This window comes from Ictalurus furcatus, chromosome 1 (assembly GCF_023375685.1).
Source record: "Ictalurus furcatus strain D&B chromosome 1, Billie_1.0, whole genome shotgun sequence".
Classification (NCBI taxonomy): Eukaryota; Metazoa; Chordata; class Actinopteri; order Siluriformes; family Ictaluridae; genus Ictalurus; species Ictalurus furcatus.
The window spans coordinates 28,382,690-28,398,266 of NC_071255.1; the positions used below are offsets into that span (position 1 = coordinate 28,382,690).

At 39.0% G+C, this 15,577-nt stretch overlaps 1 protein-coding gene across 1 annotated transcript in view; it reads right to left on the reverse strand.

Annotated features, from left to right (window-relative positions):
* sspo (SCO-spondin) overlaps nt 1-15,577 on the reverse strand; it is a 103,659-nt gene that overhangs the window by 1,239 nt on the left and 86,843 nt on the right. The window contains 10 exon segments of the mRNA XM_053629311.1: nt 2,104-2,254; nt 4,190-4,320; nt 4,833-4,893; nt 7,056-7,151; nt 7,605-7,828; nt 8,322-8,486; nt 9,709-9,755; nt 10,191-10,336; nt 13,844-13,971; nt 15,305-15,475. Of these exon segments, the coding sequence (XP_053485286.1) occupies nt 2,104-2,254; nt 4,190-4,320; nt 4,833-4,893; nt 7,056-7,151; nt 7,605-7,828; nt 8,322-8,486; nt 9,709-9,755; nt 10,191-10,336; nt 13,844-13,971; nt 15,305-15,475 (1,320 nt within the window).

The following is a 15,577-nucleotide window of genomic DNA, read 5'->3' on the forward strand; positions in this document are numbered from 1 at the left end:
TGGACAAATCATTAGCCCACGCACCCATAAGAAGGGCTTTTAGGTTTTTAGCTTAGTTTTAGCTTAGTTTTTTAGCTTTAGTTTTTTTTATTCTTAGTTGCCAGTGGACAAGTATTTTCAACAACCAGAAACATAAAAAAAAGTTTAATCTTTATAGACTTTTGCAAATTTTGTCTTTTGGTATACAGAATAGTTTAAACTCTGTGGATTCAGGGTGACGTGATACACACTGATGCTGCAATTAGCATTATTCATAGTGTTACTCAACACTACTCTTTCCAATCCCCACCACCTGCTGCACTACATACATCAACCAAAGCTCTATCTGGCTGACAAAATAACAGTTTTGACAAGGCAGATTAATTATTATGCACGGATAACAGACAATTGTTTTCAGAATCAGGAACTCATCTATGTGGAAATACTGATAAATGTAAAGTCAAACACAAAGCCATCATATAACTTTCCTGCAAGCCCCATACCTCAAGGTTAAATGTATTGAGATAAAAGAAAGGCATTAACTAGACTCTAATAATATCTTTTATATGCGATACGGGGAGAGAAAACTGCAGCTCAAAGCTGAAATATTCGCCAACGACTTGCTGACTTTTTGTCATGGGTGCAAACACATGATGTGTTACATGATCCAACCACTTAACTAAGTAACTTGCAGCATGTAATTACATTACATGAGCGTTTTAACCATGTCAAATAGGTTTTGAGGCAACAAAGGTTACTGGGCAGCATATTGGAGCTTCCACTTGCCTGATAGACTAGATAATAAATGGTCTGGTCTGCACTTATATAGTGCTTTTTTAAGAAAGCGCTTTACACTGGTTCTCATTCACACACACACACACACACACACACACACACACACACACACACACCAATGGTAGCAGAGCTGCCATGCAAGGTGCTAGCTTGCCATCAGGAGCAACTTGGGTTCAGTGTCTTGCCCAAGGACACTTCAGCATGTGGAGTAACGTGGGCCAGGAATCGAACCACCAACCCTACGATCGGTGGACAACCCGTTCTACCACCTGAGCCACAGCCGCTAAAATAATAAATGCATGATTTGTCTACCACTGCACCCCAGTAAATGTATGTATGTAGGAATTATGGCATGAATAATGTGAAGGTAAAGTCAGTGATTTTGATGGAAGTTAGTTGAAGCTAGATGTTTTAAAATTCCTGAATGCCAAAGCAAGATGATAAGCTTTCTGAATTGACAGACAACATGATTGATAGACAAATAGAGACGCCATATTGTCCTGATTGGTTGGATATTACTGTTCCATATCTTTTGTGGCATGTTACAGTGACCAAAATGTTTTCTTCTGAGTAGATATTTTTGATAGGCGCTAAAAGGGCAGTGATAAAGGACTTAGTTTACCATCATTTGTTTCCTTAAATAAGGACCTTAATGGTGAGTTGCTTTGGATCAAATTGTCAGAAAAATGAAATAAATAAATAATATGAAATAAATGGATTGTGAGGAAAACTTTGGCAGATATTACTAAAAGTCTAAAAAAAAAAAGACTTAACAGATTATTTACAGGGTTCAGAGCATATATACTCCTGAAAATAAATTATGACCTTTCAGGAGTTTTTTTTTTCTTTCAGTTTTTTGCTTTCAAGGACTACACAGCAAATGTTCACCAAAGTACATCATACAATGTCAGCTAGAACACAAAGATTTTAGGTTTTCCACTAGTAGAAACGTTTCAAAAGCTTTAAACATTTCAAGCATCTTGTGCAAATGCTGTTTCTATAGAAAATCTGTATCTTTGTAGTTAGCTGACATAGTTCTCATGCCATCACTCTGGTGTGTATTTGTCTGCACATAGTTGTTTTACATTTATGGCATTTGGCAGACACCCTTATCCAGAGCAACTTACACTGATCTTATTTATACAACTGAGCCACTGAGGGTTAAGGGCCTTGCTCAAGGGCCCAGCAGTGGCAGCTTGGTAGTGCTGGGATTTGAACTCACAACCTTACTATCAGAAATACAATGTTTTAACCACTGAGCTTCGAACACCCCAAAGCCATGGCTTAGTGTATGTGTGATTACATTGCACACATTGCGCATGTACCCACCCTGACAACTGGTACACTCGCAACTCTGTATGACGGGTAGCACCACGGGCTCGCTTTCTCCACTAGAACAGTGTAGGTTGAGAAAGCGCACAGGAGTCTGGGGGTCCAGCCTGTAACTGCAGCAGTCACACACAGCTTGTAGGTAGGGCTCCTGACACACACACACACACAGAGGGAAAGTGAATCAAAAACAGATAATCCAATAAAAAAGAAGGAAGGACAGCATGTAAAGGTGAGGGGTGAAGACAAAAGGCAGGGAGAAAAGCACTGGAAATGACAGACGACAGGAGGTGGAAGAAAGAAATATGAAAGGACAAAACCCCAACCACCAACAATCCAAATATTAGATTCATGGCACAATTACTTCCCTAAGAATGAGCTGCTCTCTGCTTGACAAAGAGGGTGGTGTAATTTATAGTAATGCTCAGGATGAATTACTGTATGTTTTCAGGCACAGTGGCACAAGGATTCAATTGACAATCCTGCGACTGTCCCCCTGGATGGGGGAAAACAGTGGAACAAGATGTGCTTTTGGTGTTAAAACTAACAAACAAGGGATCTATATGGCTGCAAGTGCTCTGCTTCTCGTCTCCATGGTAACTTGAGAGACTTTCCGAGCTGAAACATATTTTTAACAGTCGCAGCAAACAGAGACACAAAGATAGAATCGCTCAGATTAGATGGTTGACTCGAAGAAACCTTGCAATAGCAAATCAGATTCATGATGTGAGTCAGTGTTGATTTTTGATCCCACACATGGAGATCTAGGTCTGTATTCACAAAGCATCCCTCAGGGGGACAGCTGATTTTAGACCAGGTGTCCCACTGACTTTATTGGCCCTAGTCACTATGTGGTCAAAAAAAAATGATCCAGAAACAGAACTCCTAATATTATGGCCTTCCTGCTGCTGTAGCTCTTCTTTAAGTAGTCTGGTTTTACTAAGATATAATATCACAGTGGTTATTTGTGATTTTCAGGTTATGAACCATGAAAATGGCAAGATTTTATGGTACCACATCCAGTATATGGAGCTACTAAACCATGACACTGTAATAATATGGTGTAATATTTATTACTTATACCACAGCACTGTTACATTCTCAATTCTGATTGGTTAAAAAGTGGCTTTATTAATTTGTGTAGTGTGGCTCTGATAGTAGTTCTGGCTGAAGGGCAAATCACAGGTTGATATTAGCATATCATTCCAATACGTTGTAAATTCTGTAGTAGCAACTCACACAGGGACGTGTTTGGCAGACGCGCAACATAAATAAACTAGCATTTATGGAAGGAGTCTCCATTGTCAGCTCTTAGTAACAGTCAGAGTTAAAGCTGTAACTTTAATGTTTCCTCTACAGTGGAATTTCTATGTGAATTTCTTTATATTATCAATAAAGTGATATATCCATCTGTCTATCAACAGGGAAGTCTTCAGAAAAGAGGGTTAAGTGTAAAATAATAACTATTAATATATTTCATATAGTATACTATAAATGTAGTTATTAATAGTAACTATTAATGACTATTTTGTGTGAAAATACAATCTTTACATCATGCATAAAAATGACATAAAAAGTGATTTTTTTGATCACTAGAAATTATATAAAAACCCAGGTTCAGAGAGTCAGAATCATTAGATTAGATTAGATGACTGATGGATTATTTAGGACAAAACTTTATTTGAAATCTTTAGTTTGAGCCTATAAGATATGATATCTTGAGTTTATTTCTTGTCTGGCCATGTGTAACATCCCGTAGGTCTACCAATACAAATGCATCACCTAATCAGCTCTATATGGTGCCTCCTATGATCATTCCAGTACATGGTAGCACACTAGTGTATCCCAAAACTTGTCCATAATTTGCTCTCTTTCACCAAAACCAAGCAATCAAGATACACCAAACACCTGGTACAGGTGTGTTAGGAGCTGAAAGAGATTAAACATGTGGACCATCTGGCATCCTTGGACTAGTTTTTAGAAACACTGTAGTAAACCAAATACTAGAGTTTCTGCTATTGGTATGTCAATTAGACACCAAGCAGTACCAGACCAGTTATTTGCATAACAGAGTGTGTTTTTGTACCTCAAGAATGACATCCGTTCCAGACAAACAGCGCCCCCTGCAGAAGCTGACCTCCACATTGACCAGGTGGCAATCGCCCTTGGTGATGTTCCTGATCTCAGTGTGACGGTGACACTGAGAGAGTGGATCGTCTACAGGGAGAGAACAGAGAGAAAGAACAAAACAGAAAGAAGGAGACATAGAAATGTCAGTCTGATTAAAGGTTACTTTCAATACTTGATTGAAATCTGTACATATTCCGATGGTGTTGGGGGTAATTGAACTCCTGCTAAGAATAGTTCAGAGCATTAATAATAATCATTTTTCTTATTTGTGTCAACCAAACATCAGTGTCCATATTCTGGGATTGCATTAGCTAGTTTTCAGAAAAGAAAAAAAAAATCTGCTGACACGATGACTTCTGGCACTTAAAACTTTTCTGTTGAGTCGTCCAATTCATTCCAGTTCAAATCCAGGGAACAGCAGATGAGGTCTGACAATCCTTTATACACACACCAGAGTTAATAGTGTGCAACAAAATTGTCATCCGTTGCACATGGATCCTCAGGAATCGCTGACAAAGCTCAGCAATTCCACAGAGGCCAGAGAGTAGCACTAATAGCAGTGTATGTCTAAGTTGATGTAAGACTTTGGCAATTTCTACCTGTGTACTCTTTCATGCAGACAGGGCAGCACTGTCCATCCTCCAGCACTTTGACTTCACCCTGGGCACAGCAGAGGGGAAAACAGTGCAAAGGGGCAGAGTCAGCAATAAGAAACTCAGAATAACACACACTTATTTACGATTCATCTCTCCAGGGATGGACCACAGCAGCAGGATGAGCCATCAGGCAGCGACAGCTGTTGCACTCCAACTCCCACTGCACCCTGTTACAACTTTGCCTTTAGGGGAGGTGTATGTATGTATGAGATCAGGAGTGAGGTTAAAGGTCCACAAAAATATTTTACGCTTAATGACATGATGATCTGGAGACTCAAATAGGAAAGCAGTAAAAAGCAAACAATTTTAAATAGTGCACAGTAAAATGATGAAGTAAATGACACCAATGCTTTTTGGGAATTTTGGGAACATTTTGTGAAGGACCATATTCACAAAAAAATTCTTATGACTGTAAGCTCAAAGTTAATTGAGTTTCGAGAAAATCTTGATTTTTAAAAAAATAGTATGCTATGCAAGAGGGTTGCTTAAATAAATGCTCTCGGGACACAAGGTGGGGGATACCATGAGCAAGATGACAACCTGTCACAGGGCACAGTCACACACAAATTCACACTCTACAGACAATTTGGAAATGCCACTACAACATACAGCACATGTCTTTGGACTGGGGGAGGGAACCCCCAAAGCATGGGGAGAACATTCAAGCTCCATGCACACATGGCGGAGGTGGGATTTAAACCCCTGACCCTGGAGGTGCAAGGCAAACCTGCTAACCACTAAAGCACCGTGACCCCAATAAATTTAAATAAAACTAAGTACTATCCTCTACTTAATCCATGATGTGCTATGCTTAGACTAGCATTTGTCACAAATATCCTGGTTATTTGGATTTTTGCTTTAACATACAAAATCAGTGACATTTTCATTGTCTTCTTTTTGGCAATGTTTAGCAGTTTAGCATGCAATTCAACCAATTACTGTCAAAAGACATTCATTTAAATTGCCCTCATCCATAGCAGTGGACAGCAGTTTCCAGAAGATACACGACATCATCCAGGATTTGTACACGTACAGTTGAATTTTACATCACATATTCTCAACACTAAATAAGCAAATGACAGAGTGATGAATTATTCAGGGAATTTGCTAATTAGTTAACGTTAAGTCCCTGTTAGATTTCCATGTATCTCAGGAATCTCAGCTTATGCCTTTCAGATCTTCCGTCATGCCTTCCAGCCTGTTCTACAATTACTTCTATTAACTTTTAGCTCTGTGCTTAGAAAGTGTGGTTCTCCTCAGAGCGCTTCAGGTTGATCTGGGGAGCCCAAATGAACACACACTAACACATGCATGCTCAAGTAGACATCCGAGTTTATTCATGCAAACCAAGAGTATTTCTAGACATTGATAAGAAGCAGTGCATTGACAGTTTCTACTGGTGCAGGGGCCAGACAGATTTAGACAAAACACGCAGCACCCAGGGTCATACTACAAAATAAGTCTACTGTAATAAAGATGGCAGGTGATCAGCTTATTCAAAGAGGTAATTAAATGTATACATTCATCATAGGTATTTGATAGCAGTTCATAATATAAGAGAGTACATGATATAAGAGAATGTCCTTTCAGTCCCTAAGAAAGGATTATGGATTCTTAAAAAGAGGTTTCTTTTGTTAAAATTTCAAGTTTGTAAATAGATTTAAAGAGGAAAAGTTCCTATTCTAGGAATGTTCACTTGTAAGACCTTTTCAAAATACAACCCCAGAATTATTCCTAATACAGACGAAATATTTTATTTTACGTTCAAGCTGTGAGCGTGTGTTTAGAGCAGCACAGTGGAGGTGCTGAGCCCTGGGGAGAGCAGGACATGTGCTTCCTCTCTGAATGCGGTGTGGGGTGACAGAAGAAATGCCATCTAGGATCCACTGTGTGACCAGAGCAGTAGACTGGACAGAGTCACTCTGACCAGCAGCATCTGCTGCTCTCTGGGGACTCCTTTCACACTCAGGACACTTTCTGATGCAATGCCTACAGTAAGGTTTACAATTGTTGCATTTTTTTTGTGCAAATTGTGCAAAGCTGCATAGTATGCCACTAATAAAATAAAAGTTGTGTAGAGGAGAATTAAAAAAAAAAGTTTTCTAATAAATCTGGAGGATGTTACAGGTGAATAATTATCTGTAGCGAGCCCTGTGGATTTCTCACCTCATCACACAGAAGTGGAGGGCAGCTGGCTTTACACTGCTTTAGGCCATTTATACAGTGACAAGTTTGGCACGCTTCTTCCCACTCAGAGCCAGGCTGGAATACACACACACACACATACACACACACACACACATGCCACATTATACACAGAATAATGCAGAAGTTTTAATATATATTTCTGGTTTAATTAAGTCCTACCCATAAAACATACTGTATATTGCTGTTCTGAGCTTGAGATTTTATGCATTATTAATACATTTAATTAAGAGATGCACTGGAGACTTATCCATCAGATCCAATAATGGGACCCCTTGAAAGATAAATATACTAAGTAACTGGCAATACAATTATAGCATAAAAGGTAAGTTGTAGTTTTCTTGATGGATGGTTCTGTGCATTGCTCCAGGGTGTATGACTGTTTGGGGGAGTGAATGATGGCTTTAAACCACTAACTGTAAGACTATGTCATGCATGTTTGCTAATGTGTATGAGTGTATAAGCATTTGTTTTGGTTTGCCATGAGAGCGTGTGTGTTTGTGTATACACCTCTCGCAGTATGCCGTCCTCCCCCTCACACTGACAGAGAGCAGGAATCACACATCGGCCCTCTGCGTCACGATAGCGCCCATCCTCACACACGCAGCCCTCTGAGAGCCTGCTCACTTCAGTGCAGTTCAGCGGTTCAGTGCTGTACATGTCCACACACCCTCTATCACACACACGCTCTGACTCAGACGTGCTCCGTCTCCAGCGCTCTCCCTCTGGACACGCTACAGCAGAAGAAACACATCTTAATAAACAGTTCCACATACACAGTGGTATAATCAAAATATAGTTGATGCATAGACCAGTGGTTTTCAAAGTGGGGGCCGTGGCCCCCTCGGGGGCCGCCAGGGGGTGCCCGGGGGGCCTCAACAATTTGGTGTGCCCATCCCTCCCACTAGTATGTTTTCTCTTTCTCAATCTCAGACAACCACACACACACATAATCCATTCCTAATGTAATGTAATGTAAAGATGTAAGATGCTATTATTAATAAAAAAAAAGGGGGATATATTCAGAAGTCTGTATTTTAATGTGTTTTAAAGACATCTTGCAAAAGGGTGCCTCGGTCAAATGTTAATGCCATTTGGGGGGCCTTGCCCTGGAAAAGTTTGGGAACCCCTGGCATAGACAACACATACACACCTAATTCTAGAATGCGCCAATTTTAACCCTAAAGTCTTACATGATTGCTCTGAATGTGGTGTTAAGATTCTTACCACAGTCAGGTCCTGTACACACTCTGCTCCTGTGCCTGGGGCCTTCACACTCATGTCCTCCATACTGCCTAGGCTGCACTACAGAGCGACTAGAAATCTGCACTCCAGAGCCACACGACACTGAACACGTACTCCACTCAGACCAGCTGCTCCATTCACAATCCACTAAAACAGACACACCTGCATCAGTATAACCAGCATATGTATAACTATGTGCTGTGAGTATTTTATATTCTGTAAAGCAATTCTGAGCCTTCACAATAGCAAGTTGCTTGTGTCTTTCTAGATTTCTCTTGTCTGTGTTTGTAGAAAACTGCTGTTGTTGCTTTTACCCAGTACACACTCTACTCTATAACTGCATCCTGATGTTACTTTTGTTTAAATGTTTTTGTGATACTGTTCAAATCTGAGAATAAGGATTAAGCTGCATGCTTTTCTCGGCTTCTGCATGCCAAACCCTGTGGAATGGGAACTAGCGCAGGACTTAATTAATTTTGTGTGAGTAGAGGCACGATAAGAATTGTTTGAGGAATTTACTGACACTCATTTACCCATCATAGTGTATTTGCATAAAATTGAGAAAACCTCAAGTGAAATATCTCCAGAATCAGAATCATTGCTCCATGTCACAGGAGATCAATGATAGTCTGTCACTTGCTCATGTGATTGTAGGGTTACAGTTTTTCTCAGTAATTACTGTATAGATGAAAACATTTAAATGCCACTCAGAAATCACTACAACTAGCAAGACTAGCGGTGAAAACACAGGCTTGTGAATGACAGTAGTGCCATGGCATAGGTATCAAGGGTGTAGTGCAATCTGTATCTCTTTAGTGCTCCAATCCATATACATATCTGTATTTATATTTGGATTCAAACCAGAAGTGGGTGTGGCCTAAACCAGAAGGGTTTTTTGTTTGTTTATTTGTTTGTTTTTAAATTTGTTAAATATGAACACTACCACTATGCACCTGGAATCACTTGAAAACAACAACAACAACAACAACAGAGGCAGAAATGTCAGCATGGTAATTTAGTTATATAGTGTATATAATTCAGTATATACAGTGGCCCTAACCAGGCAGTTACTAAGGATGAATCAATGAATTCTGTAAATGCACTTTAATGAACATGGTCTTTGTTTGTACTGCAAGCTTCATATATGTCCGCATCAAAGTAAATACCTCCTGGTCATGTGACTTTTATTGCATCACACGGTGTGAAATTATCTGTTCATTCTGAATGAATTTGTATTCGGTTACATCCCTAATATGCACAGCCACACTTTACAGTGATTTTCTTCAATAAGCAAGTGCTACATGTGTTGGAGCTTTCTGCCTAGCTATAATAGTAAAATGCATTAAAGAGACCAGCTAATGACACTCACCATTACATGACTCCTCCGTACAGTTGAATACTCCATTTTCACATTCACTTTATGCACAAAAGGTAGACAGCACACACACAAAAAAGAATTAGATGCATACATCAATCTACCACTGCAGATGTTTTGTTTGTGTGCTCCAGTATAATGGCCCATATCCCCCAACAAATCCATTATACCAAAGCAACCACTCTAATCAGCAGACTGTTGACTGAGAGTGGCAATCATTTTAAACTGCCATCATATGCCTCTCTTTTTCTATCAAGCCTGTCATAACCCAGCTCGGTGTGTGAGTGCAAAAATCATTTACGATCTGATATAAAGTCTATACACTGATCCATTTTCACCCCATCTCCCTCAACGTCCTCTTAGTGCCCACATGACATATCGCACATATTCACAATCGATAAGCTCTCAGAAATATTCTCTATCTCAATGGGAAAAGAAATGAAAACAAGCTAGGGTGACTGAGTGAGAATCATTACCAGGCATTGCAGAGATGTGGTATAATGGTTCCAGGGGGAAACTCTTCCTGCAGGGGGTCCAGTGTGACATTGGCCAACCCCAATGGCAGAGACAGTGGGGAACAAGGGCACTCAGAGTAGGGCATGCATGATCCATTAAGCATAATCTGGGAGCAAAGAACACCACAGTTATTTGCAGACTAATGTGTTTCTACTACAGTATGTTTATCTCGAAACAAGGCTGTTGGTGTGAAATAGCCTTTCTGTATTTATCGGTCATTTGGTGGGTGTCTGATTATACTCATATTGTTGAAAAGATATCATGTTTTTTTGTGAAATGCATTCTACAGTTTCTGTATTGCGTGAGCATTGGAGTGTGTGTAGTGACATTTGTTAATGTATCTGTTATACACAAAGAAAAACTAAGAATAAATAGGGCATTGAAACTGTAAGCTGGTAGAAATAGTTGAGTTTGGGGCTGCGAATATGACTTCTCAGGTGTTTTGGTTGAGTATATAGCTGTTTCCTGGTATTTGGGTTGAGAATTAAAGCATTGAGCTAGCGTATTAAGCTATGGGGTTGAGTGTCAAGGTTTGGGGTAAAAATGTGTTTCAAGGCAATTAGGTTGAGTATAAGGCTCTTCCAAGGCATTAGAGGCATTTCGATTGAGTATAGAAATTTTCTGAGGCATTTTATTTGAGCATAAAGCTGTTCCATTACATTTAAGATGAGTCTAGAGCTGTTCCAAGGTATTCAGGTTTAATATAGAGCCAAGGAATTTAGTATTTAGTATTAAGCTCTCCTAGAGATTTGGGTTAGGTATAGAGCTGTTCCAAGGCATTTTGTTTGAGTGCCAACTCTTCTGAGGCATTCTGGTTGAGTATGCTTGCTTGCAGGAGAACCACTAAATGCGTTTCCATTGATAAGATGATGTCATCTGGCCCATGATGACACAGAAGAAAGGTTCCGTTGATGTTCGGCTAAAGCTAGAATATAGGCTAAACATCGATAATTACTCAACAGATTATCATTGATATCATGGATTTTTTTATTCACGATAAATTTGTTTTATCGCCCAGCACTATGACCTATCATAAAGATCATATAGCTTTAGGAAACAGCATTTACAGTATATGTTGCAATATTCTTTCTTCCCACACAAATTCACACCTACACTCACACATGCATTTACATACTGGCACCACCTGGTCTGCATGGGAGACCATTTGCCTTTTGTTCCCACCGACTCATTCTCAGGAAATCAGGGGCCGTTTACTCGATGTTTTCAACTGAACACGGAAAGTGTTTTATGTGTTTTGGCTAAAAACACAGACTTTTGAAAACGGGTATCAAAGTGCAAGTTTTTGAAAACGATATCGTTATCGTCTCAGTGTAAACGTACAAAAACGAGAATCTGTGAAAACAATGATGTCATGCGCACGCGTATTATTACGTGTTCAGTATATAGGCGTGCACACGAGTACTTCAAAACAACACGCGAGACATTCAAAACTACAGGAATGTGTTCGGGCTGCTGAAGATTTTGAGTTTATCGACGCTTCTCCAGCAAAGTAGATTCACTGCATCACTACCACGACCAGCGGAGACGCATTTGTTACATACACCACGGGATTAACCCACATCTACACCAACAAAGGGTATTCAAAATCTTATATTTATCTTTGTAATTGTCTGTTTTGGAGTAAATCTGCATCCTTTTATTGCTAATAAAATATAGAAGCAGACTGACTGCCAGTGTCTCACTGTTTGCACTATTTCGGGTTTTTTCAGTATTTAAAAATGAACGAGCTTTGTTAACAGAATTCTGACCTGGAGCACAAGAAAAGCTAAAAGATGGGGTTGAAGACAAAAAAATCTATTTCCACAATGAAAAATAATTTATGCACATTTCATGAACATTAAATTACATTTACATTAGGGACGTCTCAGCATTTATTAACCAAGAAAAATAAGCTGAATCTATGCTTGACAAGCGTGAGTTTTCACTCCTTATGACAATTAATCATTTTCCAAGTCTAACGATCAAGATTCTAAGTAACTGGAGACAGAACTATATTTGTACTCCACGTAGATCATAAACCATTGAAATCGTTTGAAAAATATAAAGGTTATTGTGCTTTTTATCCAGTAAAACCACAGCTCCCCAGTTTACTTGTATTGGTTTATAGGACAGTCTAGCCCGAATCAATATGGTGGACATGTTGATGTAAATGCTTTTAGTCGTTTTCACGGATCCGTGTAAACGGGAATCATTTTGACAACGTTGCTGTCTGTACACGAAACTTTTCAAAAATGCAAAGGAACAGCGTTTCTGTTTTTAGTATATCGTTGTCGTATAAACGTACTCTTAATTAACTTTCAGTTCCTTAGGGTGAGCTAATCAGCTTGGGGTCCATCCTGCCATTAAACATATTGTGTCTCTTCCATTTGGTATCCTGGTCATTGTTCACTTCAAAGAAGCTCAGGGTTATAAAAGAGTATGCTTTGTAAAATACAGTATGGCTTGACCACCAAGGGCTTTTTGCCATCAAGGGCCTTTACCATCAGGGTCTTTTATTATCAGAGATGCTTTTTCCTATGTCTGTGATGCTGACCATCACTTTGTAACTTCTCTTTGTTTCTATTCTGTATATCGAATATATATAATATATATTCGGTATATTCTGTATATTATATTTTCTGTATATTGTTCATTTGTGACTTCGTATCATAAATTTGTTATTGTATCTTTAAATGCTCAGTAGTTCTTTTGAAAGAAAGTATGATCCATTAAGAGTACATGATGTATATGTTATGTATGGTTACTAGAAATAGTTCCCTAAGCTAAAGTTTTAGTATGTTAGACACATATGAAATCGACCCCTGACAACCTAATATAAAAGGCTAATACTTGCAAGTTTAAACAAAACCTCTGATAAGGACATTTGGAAAGGCCTACGCTTGCACGTCGATAGAAACCTCTGAGCTAACAAAATAATTGTTTATTATGTCCTCATTTGTAAGTCGCTTTGGATAAAATCGTCTGCTAAATGAATAAATGTAAAAGTAAATGTAAATTATAGGCCATATAAAAGCCTCTGATGTAGGAATGTCATTTTAATGAAGGGTTGAAGCTGTTTTAGAGTAAAAAGTATTACAACACTGAGATATTACACTTCTTGCACTAACTAGAAGATTATTCTGTGGAGTCAGACAAATAATTTAACAGGTATTATTAAATGGAAATAATTGAATGTATTGGAGTCAGATATTTAAAACATAAATTAAAACATGCATTCAACCATTGGCTGCACCTATTTCCGTCTTTGGTTATAGGAAAGCAGTGGGCTAAGTTATTAAACCTTTATATTTAGCCTTACAATACAGTGCAGTTCCAAGGCATTCAGGTTTAGTATAGACCTGTTCCAGTGCATTTGGGTTTAGTACAAAGCTGTTCCAAGAGATTTGGGTTGAGTATGGAGCTGTTCTTTGGTAGGTGGGTTGACTATAAAGCTGTTCCAAGTCATTTGGGATTAGTATAAAACCATTCTAAGGCTTTTGAGTTGAGTATGAAGCTGTTCCATTGCATTTTTTTCATTAGCTGTTCTACATACATTTGCGTTGAGTAAAAAGCTGTAATGAGGCATTTATTTTTGATACAAGGCTGTTCTCACCATGGCAGGGGGGCAGGAGCAGCCTGGGTTGCAGGATCCCGACACACACTGGCTCTCAGGCCACAGATCTTGACAGGAAAACGGACATGAACCTGCACATAGACTGAACACCTGACCCGGAGGACACTCTAACACATAGCAAAGAAGAAGAGAGAGAAGAGGGGGGAATAAAAATATTATTAATACAAATTGTGTGCTTAAAAACCTTTGATTGGGATTACCCACTGGCTATCTTATTTAGATAAGAAAACTGGCAGCTATAATTTTAACGTAATGTAATGACAGCTAAAGATTTAAGTTTACATTTTGTGCTGAGTCATTTTTATGAATATTGCACCAGCAGCACTCCCCCTATTACTCTTGAGAAAACATTCATTTTTTATCATACAGCTTTAAAATTGGCTTGTCAAATCAGGGTCTGTTAGACTCCACTACAATTTATGAAGATGACAGGAGCTGAAGACCTAATTTGTCTAAGATATGAGATAGAGCACTGGATAAAAATCACTTTATTGGGGCTTTTCTACAGTCAGGAAGGTCAAACACACAGGCGAATAGGGTTATCAAAGGCTGACCCATGATTGTAAATCAGAAACAGGCTCATGAAATATAAATTAGCAGACTAAGCCGAACGTCAGAGGTAGTGTGTATACTAGTAAGCCAAGATTGTGGCTAAGTTACCTGTTTAAGTCCATTTCTACTCAGATCTACTCAGGAATCTTTTCACACTCTACCACTATTATAATTTGTATTTAATGGTCTTGTTGGAAGAATATAGTGTCACTGATAACAGATTTCCTTTCTGAAAAGCTGCCAACCCAATTTTTATCTGAACGCTATGATTTACCTTTAAGGAGAGATCTTGACATCTACTAGAATGGCACTATTCTCCGGTGATGCAAGCTTCCATAAAAATGAAGCAGGCCCGTTATAAATATGAGATTAGTAAGGCTGTCTTTTATGCAGCTCAGAAGAAATATAAGCTTAAACATACTGTAAGCATCTACAACAAGTATTAGAATCTCATTTTCAAGGCGTGTATGTGTGTGTGTGTGTATGTGTGTGTGTGTTTGTCTAGTTGTGGTGAAAGTATTGAAATTTTTTTATAGGACTTTCTCATCTTTAAAAGAACATGAATAAAAGTTACATTGACCAGAGTTAATCTAAAATATCAAATTCAGCCCTGTGATGGATTTGCGTCCCATCCGAGGTGTATGCTGCATCATGCACAGTGTTCCCGGGATAGGCTCCGGGTCCACCACAACCTTGACCAGGATAAAATAATTAATGAAGATGAATGAATGTATAAATTAATAAATAAATGAATTAACGACTCAGTAAGTCAAGGGAACATGGGACGATGATGGTGATGATAATGATGATGTGCACATGTCTGTCTGTGTGTGTGTGTATGTCGTGCATCATTATTAGAGAGAATAAATGTATGCATATTCTTCTCACCAGGCAGGCAGCTGTTGGTGTTGCAGGCAGTGTGCTGCTCGATAGGAGTCGAGCAGGCCTTTCCTCCAGGCGCAGCCTTCTGTAGAATAGTCTTCCTGCGCAGTGACACTCCTCCACCACAGGAGGCGCTGCACTCACTCCAGGAGGACCACTCACTCAGCACACAGTCAGCTAACAGCACACAACACTGAATCAGAGCAGAACTTCAGCCTAAAATTCAACACTTAGTCAAATCTTTCATGAAGTAAATCTATCATGAAAAGGCCTTCACTG